Source organism: Scyliorhinus torazame, chromosome 10 (genome assembly GCF_047496885.1).
Source record: "Scyliorhinus torazame isolate Kashiwa2021f chromosome 10, sScyTor2.1, whole genome shotgun sequence".
In the NCBI taxonomy this organism is placed as follows: domain Eukaryota; kingdom Metazoa; phylum Chordata; class Chondrichthyes; order Carcharhiniformes; family Scyliorhinidae; genus Scyliorhinus; species Scyliorhinus torazame.
In genome coordinates, this window is record NC_092716.1 from 28,657,474 (window position 1) to 28,683,420 (window position 25,947).

At 47.9% G+C, this 25,947-nt stretch overlaps 1 protein-coding gene across 2 annotated transcripts in view; it reads right to left on the minus strand.

Moving 5' to 3' along the window:
• LOC140430432 (calcium-transporting ATPase type 2C member 2-like) overlaps positions 1-25,947 on the minus strand; it is a 159,734-nt gene that overhangs the window by 68,953 nt on the left and 64,834 nt on the right. The window contains exons 8-11 of one of the 2 annotated variants that reach the window (XM_072517906.1): positions 25,266-25,415; positions 8,486-8,554; positions 4,207-4,282; positions 114-180 (exon numbers count right to left, since the gene is read on the minus strand). In XM_072517906.1, coding sequence (XP_072374007.1) covers positions 114-180; positions 4,207-4,282; positions 8,486-8,554; positions 25,266-25,415 — 362 coding nt within the window. The remainder of the gene's footprint in view (positions 1-113; positions 181-4,206; positions 4,283-8,485; positions 8,555-25,265; positions 25,416-25,947) is intronic. The other variant, XM_072517907.1, reaches the window with a different exon arrangement.

The following is a 25,947-nucleotide window of genomic DNA, read 5'->3' on the forward strand; positions in this document are numbered from 1 at the left end:
CCATATAACCTGCAGCTAAAATTATTGAAGGTAAGCAATTTCAGTATCCTTAATAATAATATGCCCTATCACAATGGTTGTTGGTATGCTAGAACATTAAGCTGTGTCCTTACCTAACTCCTATCGTAAACATGCCAAGGAGGTGCTTCCCTTGTAACCAACCAATCAGCATCATTAAACCTGTAGAAAACAACGTTTACAATTTTATAAAAAATGTTGAAATTAATCAAGGCGTTGAAGGTGAATTTCCCAGGGAAACCTCCCATTCCGTGGCTCTAAATTCAGCAACAGAGAAGTTACAGCAATGAAATAGAAGAAGCACAAAAAAGATCCACTCCCATTGATTTATTTCTATTTGCAGCATCAAGCTATGATCATTAGCAGCAGAATTGCATTTAACGAGAAACAAAAAAAAAATTACCAGAAAATTTTGAAATGGAATTGATAAGTATGGCTGAATTCAAAGAGCTTTCTCCCAATTTTCAACGTTACTGGTCAATCTTCCATGTCAATACTTACTTTAAAGGGAAGACAGTGGCATAGTAATCCAGAGACCCAGAGTAATGATCTGGGGACCCAGGTTCGAATCCCACCATCGCAGGGTAAGGAGAAAAATATCTGGAATTAAAAGTCTATTCATAGACTTCCTAGAGTGCAGAAGGAAGCCATTCGCCCCATTGTGTCTGCACCGACTCTTCGAAAGCCCACCATACCTAGGCCCAATCTCCCATCCTATTCCTGCATGTCCACCCCAAGAGACAATTTAGCATGGCCAATCCACCTAACCTGCACATCTTTGGACTGTGGGAGGAAACCGGAGTATCCGGAGGAAACCCATGCAAGCTCCACACAGTTACCCGAGGTCGGAATTGAACCCGGGTCCCTGCCGATGTCAGACAACAGTGCTAACCACTGTGTCACCATGCCGCCCGAATGGTGACCATTGTCGATTGCCATAAAAACCTATCTGGTTCACTAATGTCCTTTAGGGAAGAAAACCTGCGCTCATTACCTGGTCTGGTCACTGTGGTGATATGCATCACTGTAAATACACAAGGGGTTAATGTGAACACACTACACCTAGCTAGACACCAGAGGGAGCACCAGAGACATCATGACACACAGACATTCAACCAATAGGTCAGTAAGATAGGACACGACCAATGGGAAGTCACAACATACCCAGATGTGACACTACCACAGGGAGGGCATTACAACAACCCATATAAAAGGACACAGCACACATGCTCAGTCTCTTTCCAGTGGAGACACTTAGTGAGTACAGACAGGGTTGATTTGAAACACTACACACCCACCACATGGATTGTAGCAGACTGGTTAGTTAGTCTGAGTAGCTATAGCAGGATTAGCAGGAGAGTCGAATCCAAGTAGGAGAATCATTAACAGTTTAATAAATGTGTTAAAGCTATCTCCAAGTCTGAACCTTCCTTTGTCAGAGTGCACATCAAGGAAGCAGCTTATGCGCCGTCAAGAGCATAACAAAACAGTCACCTACATGTGACTCCAGACCCAGAGCAATGAGGCTGACTCTTAAATATCCTCTCATTGTATTAAACCACTACAAAAACATGAAAAAGGAATGAAACTGGAGGGACCACCCAGTATCAACCCAGGCATCAGAAACAACAATTGCAAAGACAGCCCGGCCAATCCTGCAAAGTCCTCCTTACTAACATCTGGGGGCTTGTGCCAAAGTTGGGAGAGCAGTCTAACAGACTAGTCAAACAAAAGCATGGCATAGTCATACTCACAGAATCACACCTTACAGATAATATCCCAGACACCACTATCGCTACTCCTGGGTATGTCTTATCTCACTGGCAGAGGTGGGGCACAGTGGTATACAGTTGGGAGGGTGTTGCCCTGGGAGTCCTCATTATAGACTCTGGACTCCTTGTCCATGGCTTCAGGTTAAACATGGGCACGGATGGACAGCACGATGGCGCAGTGGTTAGCAGGTCCCAGATTCAATCCCGGCTCTGGGTCACTGTCCGTGTGGAGTTTGCACATTCTCCCAGTGTTTGCGTGCGTTTTGCCCCCACAACCCGAAGATGTGCAGCATAGGTGGATAGGCCACGCTAAATTGCCCCTTAATTGGAAAAAATGTATTGGGTACTCTAAATTTATAAAAACAAAACATGGGCAAGGATACCTCCTGTTGGTTACCACGTACTGTCCACCATCACCCTGTTGAACACAACTTGGAGGAAGCACTGAGGGTGGTAAGGGTGCAGTATATACTCTGGGTGGTAGACTTCAATGTCCATCACCAATTGTGGCTGGTAGTACCACCACAAACCACGTTGGCCAGGTCCTAAAGGACATAACTGCTGGACTGGGACTGAGGTAGAGAACCAGAGAACTTTAGGGAGCAAATTCCAGAGCTTAGGGCATTGAATCTGAAGACTTGGCCAACAATGGTGGAATGCTAAAGATCAGGGATGCTCAAGAGGCCTGAAGTAGAGGAACACTGAGATCGCGGAGGGTGGTGAGGCTACACGAGATTACAACGGTAGGGAAGGATAATACCTTGGAGAGATTAGAAAAGGGTCAGAAGGTTAAAATTGAGGTGTGGCTTAACCAGGAACCAGGGGTGGGGGTGGCATGTGGGTACAAGTCAGTGATGTTACAGAGATCTTAGTGATGGCTTGCATATGTGGTTCAAAACTGAAGAGGTCAAATAGAGTACCATGGTCGCGAAAATCTTGTTTGGCATCAGCCAGTTGCCGGGAAGAGAGATGGAGTCGGTAGCAGATGAATGACGTTGGTGGTCAGGATGAAGGCATGATACACCCTGCTGGAGCGACTGCTGCTTCCGGATGTGGAAGGGGAGGGAAGAATTAGGGACATATACAAGTGGCTGGGGGAGCAGGGAGGAGAGTGGGTGGTGAAGATAAAGGAGAAATGGAGAGTATGGAGTGAGGCACTGCGATGGGAAAACGGGACCTCCTCCTATGCAAGGATGAGTCTGATACAGTTTAAGGTGGTGCACAGGGTGCATATGACTCGGACGAGAATGAGTGGGTTCTTCCAGGGGGTAGCAGATGAGTGTGAGAAGTGTGGACGAGGGTCAGCAAATCACACGCACATGTTTTGGGGTTGCAAAAAATTGGGAAGATTCTTTAGTGACAATAAGATAGATAATAACGGAACTAGACAAGGTAGGCTCCCCACTGTTGGGCGATAGCGGAGGAGAATGTTGTGATGTAGACTGAGATAAAATAAAGGCAGTTTCTGGGGAAGTTTAAATTCTTGGCTCCAAGTCAGAAACAAATGGCAGGAAATAATTGCCTTTCTTCTTGTTTAAGTTGCAGCTTGTTTAGTTGGGTATATTCCTTGAATGATCAGTGTGATTTGTTCATCGTTCCATGCAGATATTAAGACAGTTCCAATCATTGTTTCACCACTTTTCGGTATATTGTGTCATTGTTCGTCCAGATGCATCATTCAATCATGATTTCAAACTGTTCTTTGTTTTACAACAAAGATTGCTCACTGTGCCAAAGACCTGGAGTTATGAGGACGACGCCCAGATCATAAGATCTCAGGAGGCACCTGCAGAGTATTGTTTGGACCTGTCAGAAATGGGGCCTTTCAGAATAAATATAAAACTGTTATGAAATTGGTTGGCGGAGCACAAGGCTGCCTTGGCAGAGGACCTGTTTTTTTGTCTCTCCCTGGATAAACACATGAACAGTCCCGAGAAAAAGTCAAGGTCTCCTGATTCAGGCTCCCATGCCGACCGACATTCCCAAGTCCTCTCATACAAGGATCGCGTCTCGTACCCTCTCACTTGTACAAGTATCTGATAAGAACTAACAAGTGATCTTCAGCGTGAGGTAAACAAGCATAGGTAAAATCTTAAGTGCAAATTGGCACCCAACCCACTGTGAACACACCAAATTTGGCTTTCATCACAGCATGTGTGAGGACAAGACACTCACCAAATCTTCAACCATGAGACACCTGTTTTCTGGTGCAAAACATATCCACGAGTTGAATTTTTCCTCTGGTTTGTCCAGAGTCAAAACTGAATGGAGACAGCAAGGTGTTACAAATCCACAAGATCTAACATTAATTAGTAGTTGCGATGTTATCCCACTTGAAAGGATCAGACAAATGGCAACCCCAATTTATTTATACAGCACAAAATAAAATTTAAAAGTTGTACTTTGTCCAACTTACCAATAACTGCGAAAGAGAAGAGTGATAATTGTTTCCCGAGCTTATCCATACTTTTTTGTAAGGGGGTCTTTGGAGCCTAGCCAAATTAAAAACAAAAAAAAATCAATATTTGACAGATAATAGGGTTAAATATCTTACATGGTTTACAATTATAAATTTATGGGCAAGATTTAATATTTGCTTGAAGTACTAATAACTATGTGTTTTTTTGGAACTGCTGTATTTGTGCAAACCGTTTCTGATCAGTTCCAACACATCCAAATTCCATCAAATGGATGAAAATGAAAATAAAAAGTTAAGAAACAAGTTTGCCATTTTGAAAACAAGATTATGGATAAGATTCCTTTATGGAGAATCCTAATTCACACTCTTAGAGCTGGGTTTTTCCACGGGTTTCAGGACTGTGACACCGGGACCAAATGAAAGTCCACACTTGCTGGAACAAAGATTGGCAGAGCAATCGCCCTGGAAATTAAGTTGCCTCTACGCTGGCAATCAAACTCTGCCAAAAGGCATATTCTGGTTATGGGTCCACAGACCAAAAGTAATGAAATAAAAGAAATGGAAAAGAACAAAGAAAATCACACATCAGTATGAACATCTGTAATTGAGATATTTATGTGGCATTTCAGACGTGTCTCTAAATTACCTAAACAGCTCCATCGTAGTGCACCTTTTAACTTCTGATGGGTTGGAATACGGTGTAAAATGAAAACAGTCATTATATTTAGTATAATCTGACAACCTGAAGAATCATATGCGTAGCTCCAGGAAAAGGAAAGATTCAAGTCAGTATCTTTGTAAAGTTATACCTATGGCATGTTGCTGGACAGAATGGAGAGCACTATACTTCGTCAATGTTATGCCTGATAGTGCAGTGTTCAATGGTGACAGCGAATGGTTAATGTGATGCGGGTTATTGTTATTCTATCCCAATAGAACAATACAACATTACAGCGCAGTACAGGCCTTTCGGCCTCAATGTTGAGCCGACCTGTGAAACCAATCTAAAGCCCATCTACACTATTCCATTATCATCCATATGTTTATCCAATGACCATCTAAATGCCCTTAATGTTGGTGAGTCCACTACTGTTGCAGGCAGGGCATTCCACGCCCTTACTACTCTGAGTAAACAACCTACCTCTGACATCTGTCCTATATCTATCTCCCCTCAATTTGAAGCCATGTCCCCTCGTGCTAGCCATCACCACCTGAGGAAAAAGGCTCTCACTGTCCCCCCTATCTATCTTCTGATCATCTTGTATGCTTCTATTAAGTCATCTCTTAACCTTCTTCTCTCTAACGAAAACAGCCTCAAGTCCCTCAGCCTTTCCTCATAAGATCTTCCGTCCATACCAGGCAACATCCTGGTAAATCTCCTCTGCATCCTTTCCAATGCTTCCACATCCTTCCTGTAATGCGGCGACCAGAACTGCACGCAATACTCCAAATGCGGCCGCACCAGAGTTTTGTACAGCTGCAACATGACCTCATGGCTCCGAAACTCAATCCCTCTCCCAATAAAAGCCAACACACCATATGCCTTCTTAACAACCCTATCAACCTGGGTGGCAACTTTCAGGGATCTATGTACATGGACACCGAGATCTCTCTGCTCATCCACACTACCAAGAATCTTACCATTAGCCCAGTAGTCTGTATTCCTGTTACTCCTTCCAAAATGAATCACCTCACACTTTTCTGCATTAAACTCCATTTGCCACTTCTCAGCCCAGCTCTGCAGCTTATCTATGTCCCTCTGTAACCTGCAACATCCTTCTGCACTGTCCACAACTCCACCGACTTTAGTGACATCCGCAAATTTACTCACCCATCCTTTTATGCCCTCCTCCAGGTCATTTATAAAAATAACAAACAGCAGTGGCCCCAAAAAAGACCCTTGTGGTACACCACTAGTAACTGAACTCCAGGCTGAACATTTCCCATCAACCACCACCCTCTGTCTTCTTCCAGCTAGCCAATTTCTGATCCAAACCGCTAAATCACCCTCAATCCCATACCTCCGTATTTTCTGCAATAGCCTACCGTGGGGACCTTATCAAACACTTCACTGAAATCCATATATACCACATCAACTGCTTTACCCTCGTCCACCTGTTTGGTCACCTTATCAAAGAACTCAATAAGGTTTGTGAGGCACGACCTACCCTTCACAAAACCGTGTTGACTGTCTCTAATCAAATTATTCCTTTCTAGATGATTATAAATCCTATCTCTTATAATCCTTTCCAAGACTTTGCCCACAACAGAAGTAAGGCTCACTGGTCTATAGTTACCGGGGTTGTCTCTACTCCCCTTCTTGAACAACGAGACAACATTTGCTATCCTCCAGTCTTCTGGCACTATTCCTGTAGACAATGACGACATAAAGATTAAAGCCTAAGGCTCTGCAATCTCCTCCCTCGCTTCCCAGAGAATCCTAGGATAAATCCTATCCGGCCCAGGGGACTTACCTATTTTCACACTTTCCAGAATTGTTAACACCTCCTCCTTATGAACCTCAATCCCGTCTAGTCTAGTAGCCTGTACCTCAGTATTCTCCTCGACAACATAGTCTTTTTCCTGTGTGAATACTGACGAAAAATATTCATTTAGCACCTCTCCTATCTCCTCGGACTCCACGCACAACTTCCCACTACTGTCCTTGACTGGCACTACTCTTACCCTAGTCATTCTTTTATTCCTGACATACCTATAGAAAGCTTTAGGGTTTTCCTCGATCCTACCTGCCAAGGACTTCTCATGTCCCCTCCTGGCTCTTCTTAGCTCTCTCTTTAGGTCCTTCTTGGCTAACTTGTAACTCTCAAGCGCCCTAACTGAACCTTCACGTCTCATCTTTACATAAACCTCCTTCTTCCCCTTGCCAAGTGATTCAACTACTTTAGTAAACCACGGTTCCCTTGCTCGACCACTTCCTCCCTGCCTGCCAGGTACATACTTATCAAGGACATGCAGTAGCTGTTCCTTGAGCAAGCTCCACATTTCAATTGTGCCCATCCCCTGCAGTTTCCTTCCCCATCCAATGCATCCGAAGTCTTGCCTAATTGCATCATAATCGCCTTTCCCCCAGCTATAACTCTTGCCCTGCGGTATATACCTATCACTTTCCATCGCTAAACGTGACCGAATTGTGGTCACTATCACCAAAGTGCTCACCTACCTCCAAATCTAACACCTGGCCTGGTTCATTACCCAGTAACAAATCCAATGTGGCCTCGCCTCTTGTTGGCCTATCTACATACTGTGTCAGGAAACCCTCCTGCACACATTGGACAAAAACCGACCCATCTAAAGTACTCGAACTATAGCGTTTCCAGTCAATATTTGGAAAGTTAAAGTCCCCCATAACAACTACCCTGTTACTTTCGCTCCTATCCAGAATCATCTTTGCAATACTTTCCTCTACATCTCTAGAACTTTTCGGAGGCCTGTAGAAAACTCCCAACAGGGTAACCTCTCCTTTCCTGTTTCTAACCTCAGCCCATATTACCTCAGTAGACGAGTCCTCATCAAATGTCCTTTCTGCCACCGTAATACTGTCCTTGACTAACAATGCCACATCTCCCCCTCTTTTACCACCTTCTCTGAGCTTACTGAAACATCTAAACCCCGGAACCTGCAACAACCATTCCTGTCCTTGTTCTATCCATATCTCCGAAATGGCCACAACATCGAAGTCCCAGGTACCAACCCATGCTGCAAGTTCACCCACCTTATTCCGGATGCTCCTGGCATTGAAGTAGACACACTTCAAACCACCTTCCTGCCTGCCGGTACACTCCTATGACCTTGAAACCTTACTCATGACCTCACTACTCTCAACCTCCTGTACACTGGAGCTACAATTCAGATTCCCATCCCCCTGCTGAATTAGTTCAAACCCTCCCGAAAAGCATTAGCAAATTTCCCCCCCGATGTAAATTGGTGAAGGATAGAACTGGAGCCAATATTTACACACTTTTATAAGCATTTATATACAGAGTTAGACATTACGACGATGCACCTCCTGATAAAACAACCACGTTTCAGTCTCTGTCAATTTCTCGGGCATAAATGCAATCCCAGTAAATGTCCATTAGCTACTTACAATTAAACATATCTGTGTAAAATTAACAATGGTCATTCTTTATTTCAATGAGAAAATCAAAACATGGTGAGAGGAGAATCTCAAGGCCAGGCTATCCTGTTGCATGAATATGTGACCTGTTTTGACAGAAGCGATCGGACTAAAAAAAAAGAATATTCATATATATACCTCTTCAGCTTGCATCATTTTAAAAACTTCCCCAAATTCAGAGTTTTCACCAGTTCCAATCACAATGCCCTGGACGTAAGAAACAAAAGATTTCACATAGGCAAATAATATAAATGCAGATTTGTAGCAGAATCCATCTATTCCATTGGTCAAATGCAAAACTGATTCTGAACGGATTTTGTACCCTTTGGAATGGTTTTGCTGGACTTGAGCAGAAAAACAGGTTTTACAAGATGGTCGTGGAGGCAGACGTTTCAGAATAACTACCTTTCAACCCCTTCCTCCATCAGTCCTGCACAGAGATGACATCTTGCATAATAAAATTTGAGTAACAATATGAACCATGTAAGATGCTACACTGATGCAGTATCATTCTACACTATTCTGGTGAGACAGTTATGAACAGATTTAATACATAACAGTATAATGGAATTGATCCGGAACAAATTTAAGGATTATCTGCAAAATAATTCATGAATGTCAGCCAATCTGGATTTGGAGAGAAACCAACCTCACCAACCTTATTGATTCTGCAGAACTGGGACTTCTGGTGATGGTATGTGAGAGCAGGTCTCACAAAAGGTGGCTCCTGCTAAGGTCTCGGTATTGCGATCCCTTTTGCCTGTGTTTTAAGGAGCTTTTGGGTGCTAACCCAGTAGATTGGTGAGGGGTTTGAATAGGTTTGTTGAGGAATGTCAAAACCCTGGTCGAAGAATGCTCTGAGAAAGAAAGCCCTGACTGGGAGCCCGACAAAGGAATTTGGAGACGAAAAGATGGCAGCCACACCCATCACGCTAGAAACATTGGCTGGAGTGATGACGCAGGAGTTGGATAAGCTAGGCGGGCATATGGGTGGCCAACTCGAGTGACAAGGGAGGGAGATTTGAGAATCGTTCAAAGCCACCATCGAAGAGGTCTTTGGCCCGGTGAATGGAGTGAGGGGAGATGCCTGAGGACTAGCTTGTATCGTGAGATGCTGCTCATGTCAGACAGGAACAACAAGGGCCTGAAGGCCAAAGTGGAGGATCTGGAGAACAGGTCGAGGCACATGAACCTCAGAGTGGTGGGCTTGCTGGAGGGAGTGGAGGGCCCAAGGCCAACTGAGTATTCTCAGAAATATTCTCTCGATTGGTGGGTGGGATGAAGTGTTCGCTGTGCCGGGATTGGACAGGGGGCATCAGGCCTTGCGGCAGAATTTTGCGGCCGAGGGAGCCTTCGTGGGCGATGATCATCCGATTTCAGTTACCAGAAGACGGACTGGCTCCTGAGGTGGGCCAAGAAGAGTCAGAGCATCAACTGGACGGGCACACGGTGCGCATATACCAGGACATTGGTATCGAGTTGGCAAAGTTGTTGTCCAAGGTGTCGCCGTTAAGGTTGGAGCCTTGCCTCCCGAAGGTAGTGGGGGAGGATCAGACAGGGCTTATGAAGGGGCGCAGGTTGTTGTCGAATGTGCGTCAGCTACTGAATAAGATGCTTATCCCTGCAGCTGGGCCAGTGCCAGAGATAACTGACCGGGTGGAGTAGGTGTACCTTTTTGCGGTGCTGGAGGAGTTTGGATTTGGCCCACGTTTGTGTCATAGGTGCTGTATGTGGCTCCGTTCGCTAGTGTTTGTACTAACACCATGAACTCCGGACCCGTTTGGTTGTATCGGGGTACGAGGCAGAGGTGTCTGATGTCTGCCTTGTTGTTTGCATTGGCAATCGAGGCTTGACCATTGCATTGAGGACCTCCAATGCATGGAGTGGGATCGTTTGAGGTGGGATGGAGCACTGGGTGTCATTTTCCGTTGACAATTTACTGCTGTATGTTGGGGACCTGGGGTCATCCATGGAGAATATTGTGGATATTTTGCATTGCTCTGGGGTCAGGTTACAAGTTGAACATAGGGAAGAGTGAATATTTTGAGGTGGGTGCACCAGGGTGGGCAGCTGGATTGGCGAGGCTGGTTGCCGTTTCGGTTGGCGGGGACTAGTTTCCGACACCTAGAGGTCCAGGTGGCGGGGGATTGATGGCAGCTTCCGAGGTTGAATTACACTGGCCTGGTGGGTAAAGTTAAGACAGACTTGCAGAGGTGGGATAGTCTCCTGCTATCGTTGACGGGTTGGGTCCAATTGGTTAAGATAAACATCTTGACATGGTTTCCATATTTATTTCAGTGTCTCTCGGTGATTCTGCCTGAGTCATTTTTCCTAAAAGTCGACTGGTTTATTTCCAGTTTTATCTGGGTGGGTAAGGCCCTGAGGATTCTGAGGCGGTGCTCCAGAGGGAGAGACAGGTAGGGGGCTTAGCATTGCCAAATTTGTTGTGTTATTATTGGGCAGTTTACACGGAGAAGGTGCTGGGGTGATTGTGGGGACCCGGGGGTGGTGTGGGGACCCGGGGGGTGATGTGGGGACCCGGGGGTGATGTGGGGACCCGGGGGGTGATGTGGGGACCCGGGGGGGTGATGTGGGGACCCGGGGGTGATGTGGGGACCCGGGGGTGATATGGGGACCCCGGGGGTGATGTGGGGACACCGGGGGTGATGTGGGGACACCGGGGGTGATGTGGGGACACCGGGGGTGATGTGGGGACACCGGGGGTGATGTGGGGACACCGGGGGTGATGTGGGGACACCGAGGGTGATGTGTGGACCCGGGGGGTGATGTGGGGACCCGGGGGGTGATGTGGGGACCCGGGGGTGATGTGGGGACCCGGGGGTTATGTGGGGACCCGGGGGTGATGTGGGGACCCGGGGGTGATGTGGGGACCCTGGGGTGATGTGGGGACCCGGGGGTGATGTGGGGACCCGGGGTGATGTGGGGACCCGGGGGTGATGTGGGGACCCGGGGGGTAATGTGGGGACCCGGGGGGTGATGTGGGGACCCGGGGGGTGATGTGGGGACCCGGGGGTGATGTGGGGACCCGGGGGTGATGTGGGGACCCGGGGGTGATGTGGGGTCCCTGGGGTGATGTGGGGACCCGGGGGTGATGTGGGGACCCGGGGTGATGTGGGGACCCGGGGGTGATGTGGGGACCCGGGGGTGATGTGGGGACCCGGGGGTGATGTGGGGACCCGGGGGCTCTCTGGGTTCAGAGAGAGTCGGAGTCATGTATGGGAAAGGTTGGGGGCACTGGTAATTCTTCCACTTCAGTTGGCACTGGCAAAGTACTCAGCGAATCCAGTGGTGGTGGCCCCGTTTAAAATAAGGAAGCAACTCCGCCAGAATTTTAAGTTGCGGGCAGCTTCGAGGCTGGCTGCCACCTGTGGTAACCATCTATTTGAGCTGGCTGGATGACTCATTTTGTGTGTGGTGGGAGAGAGGGTTGGAGAGAGTGGGGATTTATGTTTGGTGATGTCGTTTGCCAGCTTGGAGGAGCTGAAGGAGAAGTTTGTGCTGGTGGGCTCGGACATGTTCAGGTACCTCCAGGTGGGGAGCGTTGTTAAACGTTTTTTGGGGGGACTTTTCCGGTGGTGCAGCCATCTTCCTTGTTGGAGCGAATTCTCTCCTGTGCGGGGTGGAAGGAGGGCAGTACATCTGGAATGTACGCATGGATAGCGAGGAAGAGATGATGTCAAACTGGGGCTGTTGGATGAGGGGGGGTGGGGGGGGAGATGGATGGAGAACCCTGAAGTGGATTTTTCAAGATATTTGTTGGTGTGTTTGGTAGTTTTGTATTAAATATTCGTAGAATCCTCCTAAAATCATAGAATCCCAACATGCAAACAACAAAGAACAAAGAACAAAGAAATGTACAGCACGGGAACAGGCCCTTCGGCCCTCCAAGCCCGTGCCGACCATACTGCCCGACTAAACTACAATCTTCTACACTTCCTGGGTCCGTATCCTTCTATTCCCATCCTATTCATATATTTGTCAAGATGCCCCTTAAATGTCCCTATCGTCCCTGCTTCCATTACCTCCTCCGGTAGCGAGTTCCAGGAACCCACTACCCTCTGCGTAAAAAACTTGCCTCGTACATCTACTCTAAACCTTGCCCCTCTCACCTTAAACCTATGCCCCCTAGTAATTGACCCCTCTACCCTGGGGAAAAGCCTCTGACTATCCACTCTGTCTATGCCCCTCATAATTTTGTATACCTCTATCAGGTCGCCCCTCAACCTCCTTCGTTCCAGTGAGAACAAACCGAGTTTATTCAATCGCTCCTCATAGCTTATGCCCTCCATACCAGGCAACATTCTGGTAAATCTCTTCTGCACCCTCTCTAAAGCCTCCACATCCTTCTGGTAGTGTGGCGACCAGAATTGAACACTATACTCCAAGTGTGGCCTAACTAAGGTTCTATACAGCTGCAACATGACTTGACAATTCTTATACTCAATGCCCCGGCCAATGAAGGCAAGCATGCCGTATGCCTTCTTGACTACCTTCTCCACCTGTGTTGCCCCTTTCAATGACCTGTGGACCTGTACTCCTAGATCTCTTTGACTTTCAATACTCTTGAGGGTTCTACCATTCACTGTATATTCCCTACCTGCATTAGGCCTTCCAAAATGCATTACCTCACATTTGTCCGGATTAATCTCCAACTGCCATCTCTCCGCCCAAGTCTCCAGACAATCTAAATCCTGCTGTATCCTCAGACAGTCCTCATCGCTATCCGCAATTCCACCAACCTTTGTGTCATCTGCAAACTTACTAATCAGACCAGTTACATTTTCCTCCAAATCATTTATATATACTACAAAGAGCAAAGGTCCCAGCACTGATCCCTGTGGAACACCACTGGTCACAGCCCTCCAATTAGAAAAGCATCCCTCCATTGCTACCCTCTGCCTTCTATGGCCTAGCCAGTTCTGTATCCACCTTGCCAGTTCACCCCTGATCCCGTGTGACTTCACCTTTTGTACTAGTCTACCATGAGGGACCTTGTCAAAGGCCTTACTGAAGTCCATATAGACAACATCTACTGCCCTACCTGCATCAATCATCTTAGTGACCTCCTCGAAAAACTCTATCAAGTTAGTGAGACACGACCTCCCCTTCACAAAACCGTGCTGCCTCTCACTAATACGTCCATTTGCTTCCAAATGGGAGTAGATCCTGTCTCGAAGAATTCTCTCCAGTAATTTCCCTACCACTGAAGTAAGGCTCACCGGCCTGTAGTTCCCGGGATTGTCCTTGCTACCCTTCTTAAACAGAGGAACAACATTGGCTATTCTCCAATCCTCCGGGACATCCCCTGAAGACAGCGAGGATCCAAAGATTTCTGTCAAGGCCTCAGCAATTTCCTCTCCAGCCTCCTTCAGTATTCTGGGGTAGATCCCATCAGGCCCTGGGGACTTATCTACCTTAATATTTTTTAAGACACCCAACACCTCGTCTTTTTGGATCACAATGTGACCCAAGCTATCTACACCCCCTTCTCCAGACTCAACATCTACCAATTCCTTCTCTTTGGTGAATACTGATGCAAAGTATTCATTTAGTACCTCGCCCATTTCCTCTGGCTCCACACATAGATTCCCTTGCCTGTCCTTCAGTGGGCCAACCCTTTCCCTGGCTACCCTCTTGCTTTTTATGTACGTGTAAAAAGCCTTGGGATTTTCCTTAACCCTATTTGCTAATGACTTTTCGTGACCCCTTCTAGCCCTCCTGACTCCTTGCTTAAGTTCCTTCCTACTTTCCTTATATGCCACACAGGCTTCGTCTGTTCCCAGCCTCTTAGCTCTGACAAATGCCTCCTTTTTCTTTTTGACGAGGCCTACAATATCACTCGTCATCCAAGGTTCCCGAAAATTGCCGTATTTATCTTTCTTCCTCACAGGAACATGCCGGTCCTGTATTCCTTTCAACTGACACTTGAAAGCCTCCCACATGTCAGATGTTGATTTGCCCTCAAACATCCGCCCCCAATCTATGTTCTTCAGTTCCCGCCTAATATTGTTATAATTAGCCTTCCCCCAATTTAGCACATTCATCCTCGGACCACTCTTATCCTTGTCCACCAGTACTTTAAAACTTACTGAATTGTGGTCACTGTTACCGAAATGCTCCCCTACTGAAACATCTACCACCTGGCCGGGCTCATTCCCCAATACCAGGTCCAGTACCGCCCCTTCCCTAGTTGGACTGTCTACATATTGTTTTAAGAAGCCCTCCTGGATGCTCCTTACAAACTCCGCCCCGTCTAAGCCCCTGGCACTAAGTGAGTCCCAGTCAATATTGGGGAAGTTGAAGTCTCCCATCACCACAACCCTGTTGTTTTTACTCTTTTCCAAAATCTGTCTACCTATCTGCTCCTCTATCTCCCGCTGGCTGTTGGGAGGCCTGTAGTATACCCCCAACATTGTGACTGCACCCTTCTTATTCCTGATCTCTACCCATATAGCCTCACTGCCCTCTGAGGTGTCCTCTCGCAGTATAGCTGTGATATTCTCCCGAACAAGTAGCGCAACTCCACCTCCCCTTTTACATCCCCCTCTATCCCGCCTGAAACATCTAAATCCTGGAACGTTTAGCTGCCAATCCTGCCCTTCCCTCAACCAGGTCTCTGTAATGGCAACAACATCATAGTTCCAAGTAGTAATCCAAGCTCTAAGTTCATCTGCCTTACCCGTAATGCTCCTTGCATTAAAACATATGCACTTCAGGCCACCAGACCCGCTGTGTTCAGCAACGTCTCCCCGTCTGCTCTGCCTCAGAGCCACACTGTCCCTATTCCCTAGTTCTCCCTCAATGCTCTCACCTTCTGACCTATTGCTCCCGTGCCCACCCCCCTGCCATACTAGTTTAAACCCTCACGTGTGACACTAGCAAACCTCGTGGCCAGGATATTTATGCCTCTCCGGTTTAGATGCAACCCGTCCATCTTATACAGGTCACACCTGCCCCGGAAGAGCTCCCAGTGGTCCAGATAACGGAAACCCTCCCTCCTACACCAGCTGTTTAGCCACGTGTTTGTCTGCTCTATCTTCCTATTTCTAGCCTCACTGGCACGTGGCACAGGGAGTAATCCCGAGATTACAACCCTCGAGGTCCTGTCTTTTAACTTTCTGCCTAGCTCCCTGAACTCCTGCTGCAGGACCTCATGCCCCTTCCTGCCTATGTCGTTAGTACCAATATGTACAACGACCTCTGCCTGTTTGCCCTCCCCCTTCAGGATTCCCTCTACCCGTTCGGAGACATCCTGGACCCTGGCACCAGGGAGGCAACATACCATCCTGGAGTCTCTTTCACGTCCACAGAAGCGCCTATCTGTGCCCCTGACTATAGAGTCCCCTATTACTATTACTCTTCTGCGCTTTGACCCTCCCTTCTGAACATCAGAGCCAGCCGTGGTACCACTGCTCTGGCTGCTGCTGTTTTCCCCTGACAGGCTATCCCCCCCGACAGTATCCAAAGGGGTATATCTGTTTGAGAGGGGGACAACCACAGGGGATTCCTGCACTGACTGCCTGCCCTTTCTGGTGGTCACCCATTTCTCTGCCTGCACCTTGGGTGTGACCACATTTACATAACTGCGATCTATGACGCTTTCCGCCACCTGCATGCTCCTAAGTGCATCCAATTGCTGCTCCAACCGAACCATGCGGTCTGTGAGGAGCTCCAGTTGGGTGCACTTTCTGCAGATGAAGCCATCCGGGACGCTGGAAGCCTCCCGGACCTGCCACATCTCAGTCAGAGCACAGCACCCCTCTAACTGACATTGCGTCAATTAATTAAAATTTGTCTTTTTTTTTTATAAATACTTTTTTTTTAAATTTCAAAGTTACTGTCAACTATCTGTTTCCTAGCACTAGATTTCTAATAGAAATGCGATAGCTAACTATAATACTCTCCGATCTCTGGCTTGGATATCCTCTAAATTATAATTAAGTTATTATGTTTAATTAGTTCCCAAATACTCAATTTTTTAAAATTTAGGTTAGAATCCCAACCAGCCACAGCTTTTCTGTGATGTCACTTTAGTTTCCCCCCGACACACACAATTTGAAAAAAGGTATAAAAGTAAAAATAACTTACTTACCTTCTTACCTTCTAAGTGTCTTAGATGTTCTCAGGTTCTCTCGCTGACAGAGACTGCTCCTCCACCTCCGAACCTTGACCTGCACAATGCTAATAATATAATAATATAATATGGCACTTACCTTACACCAATGGGTCTTATTATTAGGTTAGAGGAGGAGGGCGGGTGGGAGACACTACACGTGTAGTGTCTCGGGTTTCCTCTCCACCAGAATTTATTGGTTGGGGGGGGGACTTGCCAGAGGTCCGCGGGTCGAACTTCCGGTTCCCGCCTTATATAAAAACAAATAAAACAGAAAAGAAGAACAGACACGGGACCAGGCAAGGCTTTTAAATACACTACTCACCTCCCAGAAGGCCCCTGCGCACCGCTGCCGCCGAAATCCAAAGGGCTGCTCCTGTAAAGGTAAGGCTTTTAAATACACTACTCACCTCCAAGAAGGCCCCTGCGCACCGCTGCCGCCGATATCCAAAGGGCTGCTCCTGTAAAGGTAAGGCTTTTAAATACACTACTCACCTCCAAGAAGGCCCCTGCGCACCGCTGCCGCCGAAATCCAAAGGGCTGCTCCTGTAAAGGTAAGGCTTTTTAAAGTAAGTACTCACCTCCCAGAAGGCCCCTGCGCACCGCTGCCGCCAAAATCCAAAGGGCTGCTCCTGTAAAGGTAAGGCTTTTAAATACACTACTCACCTCCAAGAAGGCCCCTGCGCACCGCTGCCGCCGAAATCCAAAGGGCTGCTCCTGTAAAGGTAAGGCTTTTAAATACACTACTCACCTCCAAGAAGGCCCCTGCGCACCGCTGCCGCCGATATCCAAAGGGCTGCTCCTGTAAAGGTAAGGCTTTTAAATACACTACTCACCTCCAAGAAGGCCCCTGCGCACCGCTGCCGCCGAAATCCAAAGGGCTGCTCCTGTAAAGGTAAGGCTTTTTAAAGTAAGTACTCACCTCCCAGAAGGCCCCTGCGCACCGCTGCCGCCGAAATCCAAAGGGCTGCTCCTGTAAAGGTAAGGCTTTTAAATACACTATTCACCTCCAAGAAGGCCCCTGCGCACCGCTGCCGCCGAAATCCAAAGGGCTGCTCCTGTAAAGGTAAGGCTTTTAAATATACTACTCACCTCCAAGAAGGCCCCTGCGCACCGCTGCCACCGAAATCCAAAGGGCTGCTCCTGTAAAGGCAAGGCTTTTTAAAGTAAGTACTCACCTCCCAGAAGGCCCCTGCGCACCGCTGCCGCCGAAATCCAAAGGGCTGCTCCTGTAAAGGTAAGGCTTTTAAATACACTACTCACCTCCAAGAAGGCCCCTGCGCACCGCTGCCGCCGATATCCAAAGGGCTGCTCCTGTAAAGGCAAGGCTTTTGCAGAAGGAGGCCATTCAGCCCACCAAGTCTGCACCGGCCCTTGCTCCAATAGAGCATCCTACCCAGGCCCAAATCCCCGCTCCTATCCCCATAACTCCATCTAACATTTGGGCGTTATTAGCATGGCCAATCCACCTAACCTGCAGATCTTTGGACTGTGGGAGGAAACCGGAGCACCCGGAGGAAACCCACGCAAACACGGGGAGAAAGTGCAAAATCCACACAGTCACCCAAGGTCGGATTTGAACCCGGGTCCCTGGTGCTGTGAGGCAGCAGTGCTTAATAAGAACATTTTTTTAAAAAGACTTTGCAGAAGTGACATCTGAAGTAAACCATCTAAAGCCCAGACTTCGAAGCATTTGCCACAAGTTATTCTGCGAGAAATATCCCTAGTTCAGATCAAAGTGGTGAGAATTCAGGATAAATCCTGAAAACGGTGAGGACATGTCCTGAAGAGGAGAAGACTATGGATGCCTGGAGGATGAATGTTGTGGAGTTGGAGGGTGGAGTAGAGGGGGTGGTTGGACAACAGGTCATTTGGAGTGGAATGGATGCCTCAGGAGTGCATTTTGGTGAGCCTGCTATTTCTGAATTAAACAATTTGCAAACCCAGAATCAGTTGACTTTGAGGAGGCAATTCAGGCACTGAAACTAGTTTGGGGAACATTACATAAATGGGTGGAACAAAAAGCAAATGAAATGTGAAGCAATGTGCACAAGGGTAAGGTTTTGCAGGGAGGAAAACATGAGGCGCACGTGCTCCATAAATGGTATCAAAATAACCAAAGATAACATTGAAGAATTCAGAGATCACGGTCACCTTGACTCTTTAAAGTGTTCATCCTGCAGAATAAGTGTTCACTCAACACAGGAAACAAGCTATGTTACGCGGCTAAAACAGCAAAATAAACATTTAAGAATTCATAGTTAAGTCACATAATACTCTCGTACACGCATAAAATAGGGTGTGAATCAAATTGGTAGCTGACAAGCTCAAATGTCATTAAGAAAGCAGCAATAAAGTAGGTCAAGAATGTACCGATAAACAAGCTGTAACTTCAGTGGGGTCGGAATGACTGTCGGATTGCCATTCAGCTCAGAGTTATTTTTTTGAAACTTCAGCTGTACCTTTTTCCCACGACATTCCGACTCAGGGTGGATGAGAAAGGTGTAGTGCAGTCGGTTCCCGAGGCCCTCTGTCAAGGGCAGCTGAGTCGAAGGCAAGGGTGACCAGCCCTTTTTTAAAACACTATCTGCCATGAAGCAGGTAGGCTTAAAGATCCAGGCCCTTTGAGAACATAAGAACATAAGAACTAGGAGCAGGAGTAGGCCATCTGGCCCCTCGAGCCTGCTCCGCCATTCAATGAGATCACGGCTGATCTTTTGTGGACTCAGCTCCACTTTCCGGCCCGAACACTATAACCATTAATTCCCTTTATTCTTCAAAAAACTATCTATCTTTATCTTAAAAACATTTAATGAAGGAGCCTCTACTGCTTCACTGGGCAAGGAATTCCATAGATTCACAACCCTTTGGGTGAAGAAGTTCCTCCTAAACTCAGTCCTAAATCTACTTCCCCTTATTTTGAGGCTATGCCCCCTAGTTCTGCTTTCACCCGCCAGTGGAAACAACCTGCCCGCATCTATCCTATCTATTCCCTTCATAATTGTATATGTTTCTATCAGATCCCCCCCTCATCCTTCTAAATTCCAACGAGTACAGTCCCAGTCTACTCAACCTCTCCTCGTAATCCAACCCCTTCAGCTCTGGGATTAACCTAGTGAATCTCCTCTGCACACCTCCAGTGCCAGTACGTCCTTTCTCAAGTAAGGAGAAGCCAGGGAGAAGGCAAGTGGGTGCAATTGTGGTTGGTGGTAGTGGGGAGGGGGGAATAGGGAAGAGAGAGAGAGAATCCAACCAGGACAATTACTGCCCCAATCCGCTTCCAATCATCATGAAAGTGATTGTAGGGGTCATCAACAGTGCTTTCAAGCAGCATCTACTTAGCAATAACCTGTGCACGGATGCCCAATTTGGACTACGCCATGGCCACTCCACTCCTGACCTCATTGTAGCCTTGGTTCAAACATGGACAAAAGAGCTAAACTCAGACGTGAGCCGAGAGTAATTTCACTTGGTATCAAGCAAGCATTTGACCAAGTGTGGCACCAAGGAGCCCCAGCAAAGCTAGAGCCAATGGCAATCATAGAGGAATCTATAGGGGAATCCTAGGGTTAAGGTGCTAAATTGGGGAAAGATTAGGCAAGATTTGGAGGCAGTTGTTTGGGAGAGGCTGTTTTAGGGTAAATCCACGTTTGGCATGTGGGACTATTTTAAGGAGCAGCTGATGGGAGTGCAGGACAGGCATGTGCCGGTGAAAAGGAAAGGCAGGATTCAGGAACCATGGATGAGCAGGAAAATTGAGAATCTTGTCAAAAAGAAAAAGGATGCATACGTGAGCTCTAGGCAATTAAAAACAGATGAAGCACTTGAAGAATACAAAGAAAGTAGAAAAGAGCTCAAGCAGGGAGTTAAGAGGACAAAAAGAGGTCACGAAATGTTCTTGGCAGACAGGATTAAGGAGAATCTTAAGGCATTATATACGTATATTAGGAACACGAGGGTAGCTAGAGAAAGAGTTGGTCCACTCAAGGACAGGAGGAAATTATGTGTGGAACCAAAGGCAGTAAGTGAGATCCTAAATGAGTATTTTGCACCGGTATTCACAAAGGAGAGGGACATGGTGATTGGCGGTTTCTCAGAGGGATATGTGAACACTTTAGAACAGATCGTTATTACGAGGGAGGAAGTGTTAAGTGTGTTAAAAGCATTAAGGTAGACAAATTCCCAGGGCTAGATGGCATCTATTCCAGATTTCTGAGGGAGACGAGATGAAATCACTGGGCCTCGAGCAGAAATATTTGTTTCCTCGTTCGCCACAGGTGAGATCCCAGAGGATAGCCAATGTTGTCCCGTTATTTAAGAAGGATAGCAAGGATAGCCCAGGTAATTATAAGCCAGTGAGCTTGATGAAAGTGACAGTGAAATTGTTGGAAATGATTCTCAGAGATAGGGGGCGGAATTCTCCGACCCCCCGCTGGGCCGGAAAATCGCCGGGGGGGGGGGCGGGTGCTGGTGTGAATCCCGCCCCACCGTCCTAACTCCAGCTGCTGGATTCTCCGGCGCCGGTTTTTCGGCGGGAACAGGAATCACGCCGCGCTGGTCAGAGGCCATTGGCAGCAGCCCCCCCCCGGCGATTCTCCGCTCCGCGATGGACCGAGTGTAGCCACCTGCTTTCAGCCAGACCCGCCCGAGTAAATTAAACTAGGTCCTTACCGGCGGGACCTGGCTCTGCGGGTGGCTTGCGGAGTCCTCGGGGGGGGGGGGGAGGGTGCGGGGGGATCCAGCCCCGTGGGGGGCCCCCACGGTGGCCTGGTCTGCGATCGGTACCCACCAATCCATGGGCGGCCATGTGCCGTGGGGGCAATCTTTCCCTCCGCGCCAGCTGCTGTCAACCTCCGCCATGGCCGGCGCGGAGAAGAACTCCCCTGCGAATGGGCTGGGACGATGCCAGTACACGCTGGCACTCCCGCTCATGCGTCAATTCGCGCCGACCGGCGGAAGCCCTTCAGCGCCGGTTGGTGCGGCGCCAAGCCCTTCGCCGCCGGCCTAGCCCCTGACGGTGTGGAGGATTCCGCAGCTTCCGGGTGGCCTGACGCTGCAGTCGTTCACGCCACTCCTCGGCGCCGGTACGGCCCGCCTCGCCGGGTAGCGGAGAATCCCCGCCAGGATCTATGCACACTTGGCAGTGAATGGTCTTATTAGTACGAAGTCTTACAACACCAGGTTAAAGTCCAACAGGTTTGTTTCGATGTCACTAGCTTTCGGAGCGCTGCTCCTTCCTCAGGTTCACCTGAGGAAGGAGCAGCGCTCCGAAAGCTAGTGACATCAAAACAAACCTGTTGGACTTTAAGCTGGTGTTGTAAGACTTCGTACTGTGCTCACCCCAGTCCAACGCCGGCATCTCCACATCATGGTCTTATTAGTGACAGACAGCATGGTTTTGTATGAGGGCGGTCATGTCTCACTAATTTAATTGAGGTTAGAGGGGATTGGTTAAGTGGGGATGTGCGGGGAAGTTTTTTACACAGAGGGTGGTGGTGGCCTGGAATGCACTGCCAAGTGAGGTTGTTGAGGCAGATACGTTAGCGACCTCTAAGACTTATCTGGATAGACACATGAACAGGTGGGGTATAGAAGGATACCAAAGTGCCTGTTCCTGTGTTGTATTTTCCTTTGTTCTGTACGCTGATTGGATTCATACCCAGCACAAAGAAAGACAGTTGTGGTTATTGGCGCTCAACTTGGACTGCAGGAGTTCCTCAGGGTAATGTCCCAGGCTCAACTATCTTCAGCTGCTTCATCAATGACCTACCTTCCATCATAAAAGTCAGAATTGAGGACGTTTGTTGATGATTTCACAATGCTCAGCATCATTCATAACTACTCAAATACAGTGCATGTCCAAATGCAGTGCGATCTGGACAATATCCAGGCTTGGACTGATGAGTGGCAAGTAGCATTTGCACCACAAAATATAGAATATAGAATTTGCAGTGCAGAAGGAGGCCATTCGGCCCATCGAGTCTGCACCGGCTCTTGGAAAGAGCACCCTTCCCAACCACACACCTCCACCCTATCCCTATAACCCAGTTACCCCACCCAACACTAAGGGCAATTTTGGACACTTAAGGGCAATTTCTCACGGTCAATCCACCTAACCTGCACATCTTTGGACTGTGGGAGGAAACCAGAGCACCTGGAGGAAACCCACGCACACACGGGGAGAACGTGCAGACTCCGCACAGACAGTGACCCAAGCTGGGAATCGAACTTGGGACCCTGGAGCTGTGAAGCAATTGTGCTAATCACTATGCTACCGTGCTGCCCAAAAGGGCCAGACAATGACATCTCCAACAAGAGAATCTAACCATCGCCCCTTGGTCCATTACCAATGTGAGCAGCTCCACACGATCCCCAAAATGTACTCGAGGTTTGGGCAGCACGGTGATGCAGTGGGATAGCCCTGCTGCCTCACAGCGCCGAGGTCCCAGGTTCGATCCCGGCTCTGGGTCCCTGTCCGTGGGGAGTTTGCACATTCTCCCCGTGTTTGCGTGGGTTTCACCCCCACAACCCAAAGATGTGCAGGGTAGGTGGATTGAACATGCTAAATTGTCCCTTAATTGGAAAAAATGAATTGGGTACTCTAAATTTTTAATTTTAATGTTCTCGCGGTTTGTATCTCAATGTACATGAAGAGCACCAGTAGATTTAGTGCAGTAGAGACACAAAAAACAACAACTTTTATTTTCAAGTTGATAGCTAAATTGTCCATTTACGCATGTTGAGTCTTGCCGTTATAAAACTCAATACCCCTATCAGGCAATACCATGGAAAGCATCCTATCTGGTTGCATCCCTGCCCAAGGCAGCAAGAAACTTCAGAGAGTTGTGAACACCGCCCAGTCCATCACACAAACCCGTCTCCCATCCATTGACTCGATCTACACCTCCCGTTGCCTGGGGAAAGTGGGCAGCATAATCAAAGATCCCTCCCACTGGCTTACTCACTCTTCCAACTTCTTCCAACTTTGCAGGAGATACAAAAGTCTGAGAACACGCACAAACAGATTCAAAAACAGCTTCTTCCCCGCTGTTACCAGACTCCTAAATGATCCTCTTATGGACTGATCATGATTAATACTATACCCCTGTATGCTTCACCAGAGTCTATGGGCGCGATTCTCCCCCCCCCCCCCCCCCCCACGCTGGGTGGGAGAATCGCTGTGGCGCCGCGCAAATCGCGCCCCGTCTCCCCGACCCCTGCACGCGATTCTCTCACCCCCCGAAACCAGCGCCGCGCGGAGAATCGCCGCAAACAGCAAGTGGCAATTCTCCGGCCCGGATGCGCCGAGCGGCCGCACCGACACAACAGATTCCTGTTGATGCCGGCCACCCTTGATCGCTGCCAGCAGGAACTCTGCGGGAACTCTGGGGGGGGTGGGGGGGCGGCCTGTGGGGGAGTTGGGGGGGCAGCCTGTGGGGGGGGGGAGGGGGGCTCCTACACCGGGGGGGGCCTCCGATGGGCTCTGGCCCGCAATCGGAGCCCACCGATCGCGGCCCGGCCTCACCCCCCCGCTCCCCCTCCCGCCGAGCCTACCTCCTTCCGCGCGCGGCCCCAGAACACCGGCGACATCTTGGTGAGGGGCTGGCATGCGTAAGAGGTTCCCCGCGCATGCGCAGGATTGGGCTGCCCCAACTGCGCATGTTGGCGCGACGAAGGACGCTGGAGTGGCGTGAACCGCTCCAGCGCCGTGCTGGCCCCTTGTGGGGGCCAGAATAGGTCATGCCTGGGCCCTGTTCGCACCAACGTGAAACGCGACGGCGTTCACGACGGCGCGGGCACTTGGTCTGTGCCGCGGAGAATCGCCCCTTATGTATTTACATTGTGGACCTTGCGTTGCCCTATTATGAAATTTATTTTAATTTTATTTTCATGTACTAAATGATCTGTTTGAGCTGCTCGTAGAAAAATACTTTTCATGTACCTCGGTACACGTGACAATAAACAAATCCAACTCAATGAAAAGAAAAAAAGAAGTGGAAATTTGGCAGAAATAAGTCAAGAGGAAGATTGTAGAAATATTATAAATTGTCTGTCTGAAAGTGATCTAAGCTGACACCCAAGGAAAGTCATTCAACTGATTATAGTCAAGAGGTTATTCACTTACCCACCTACAACATATTACGTGCACAGATTTAATAAGTGGCAGATATAAAAAGGGAAGAAGTTTATTTCTTTGGGCTGGATTCGCCGATCCCCTAGCCGCATGTTTCTCGGCGTCGCGCCGTTCACCAGCAGGGGGATTTTCTCTTTCCGCTGCTTGTCAATGGGATTTCCCATTGAAGTCAGCCCCAGGTTGCCGGGAAACCCGCGGATGGGGATATTCCGCCGGCAGGAACAGAGAGTCGCAGCGTTGGGAAAATTCTGGCCTTTACTTTCCTACGTGGTTGGCACATTACTCATGCACTTTTTTTTTAAAAGGAAAGAATTTACGTAAGAAGTCAACATTATTAGCAAAGCAAAATACTACATTATTACATGATATAATATTCCTTTGTTTTAAAGCACAAATTTGAATCTAACATGAGTAATGTTACAACACATTCACACATTCTTGCGGCGATTTCTTATGCACCATCAATAGAGTGGGCAGAGAAAGACAAAACTAAGCTCAAGCTAAAAATGGAAGTGGATAATAAACTACATGGGAACGGATAATAAATAATACAATTATTCAATACTGCAACATTTCAGAACCATTTAATACTTCTTGGGTGCGTGTGTACATTTTAGCTTGATAGAAAAGCAATTTATTGAGACAGATACCTTTCCATTCCCACATCGTACCAGGGTTCCCATGAATGCAATGTTTTGAAGAGAAGTCAAATCCCCAGCGACTGACAAGGCTGCAGCACTTTTGATACAAGCTTCCGATTCCCCTGTGAAACTTGACTCATCAATCAACAGGTCAACAGCCTAAATTTAAAATCAATAAACCAGTCAGTTCGAATATGTAGACAGAAACAAAACGTAACATTCTCAAAATGAATAGGAGGTTGCTATTTACTGATAAAATACTGGTGCACAAACAGAAACTGCAATCATTAGTTCAAGTATCTGTAACATTGACTTATGTACCTTACACTGCTGCATGCTATAAATCGCAATCCCAAGGATCATATAAAACTTTAAACATTTAATTAATTGTGCATTTGCACTGCAGTTATCGTTCCTGTACGTCCATTCAAGTGTGCATTTTAGCTGCCCCTCTAGACTCAAATCCAAACTATTTCGGTTTCACTTTCGTTTGCATTGCTCTTGACCCCCCTCTTAGGCTCCTCTCTCCCATATCATCCCTCACCTGTCACTTGGCGACGTCCCCATTTCATTTCTTCCCTCTTCTGTACTTTGCCTACCCCTCCCTGCCGAGCCACCTTCAAATCTCTACTCCAGCCCATCACCATCAACTTAGGTGTACAAATTTATTTTGTTGGCAAGTCAATATATT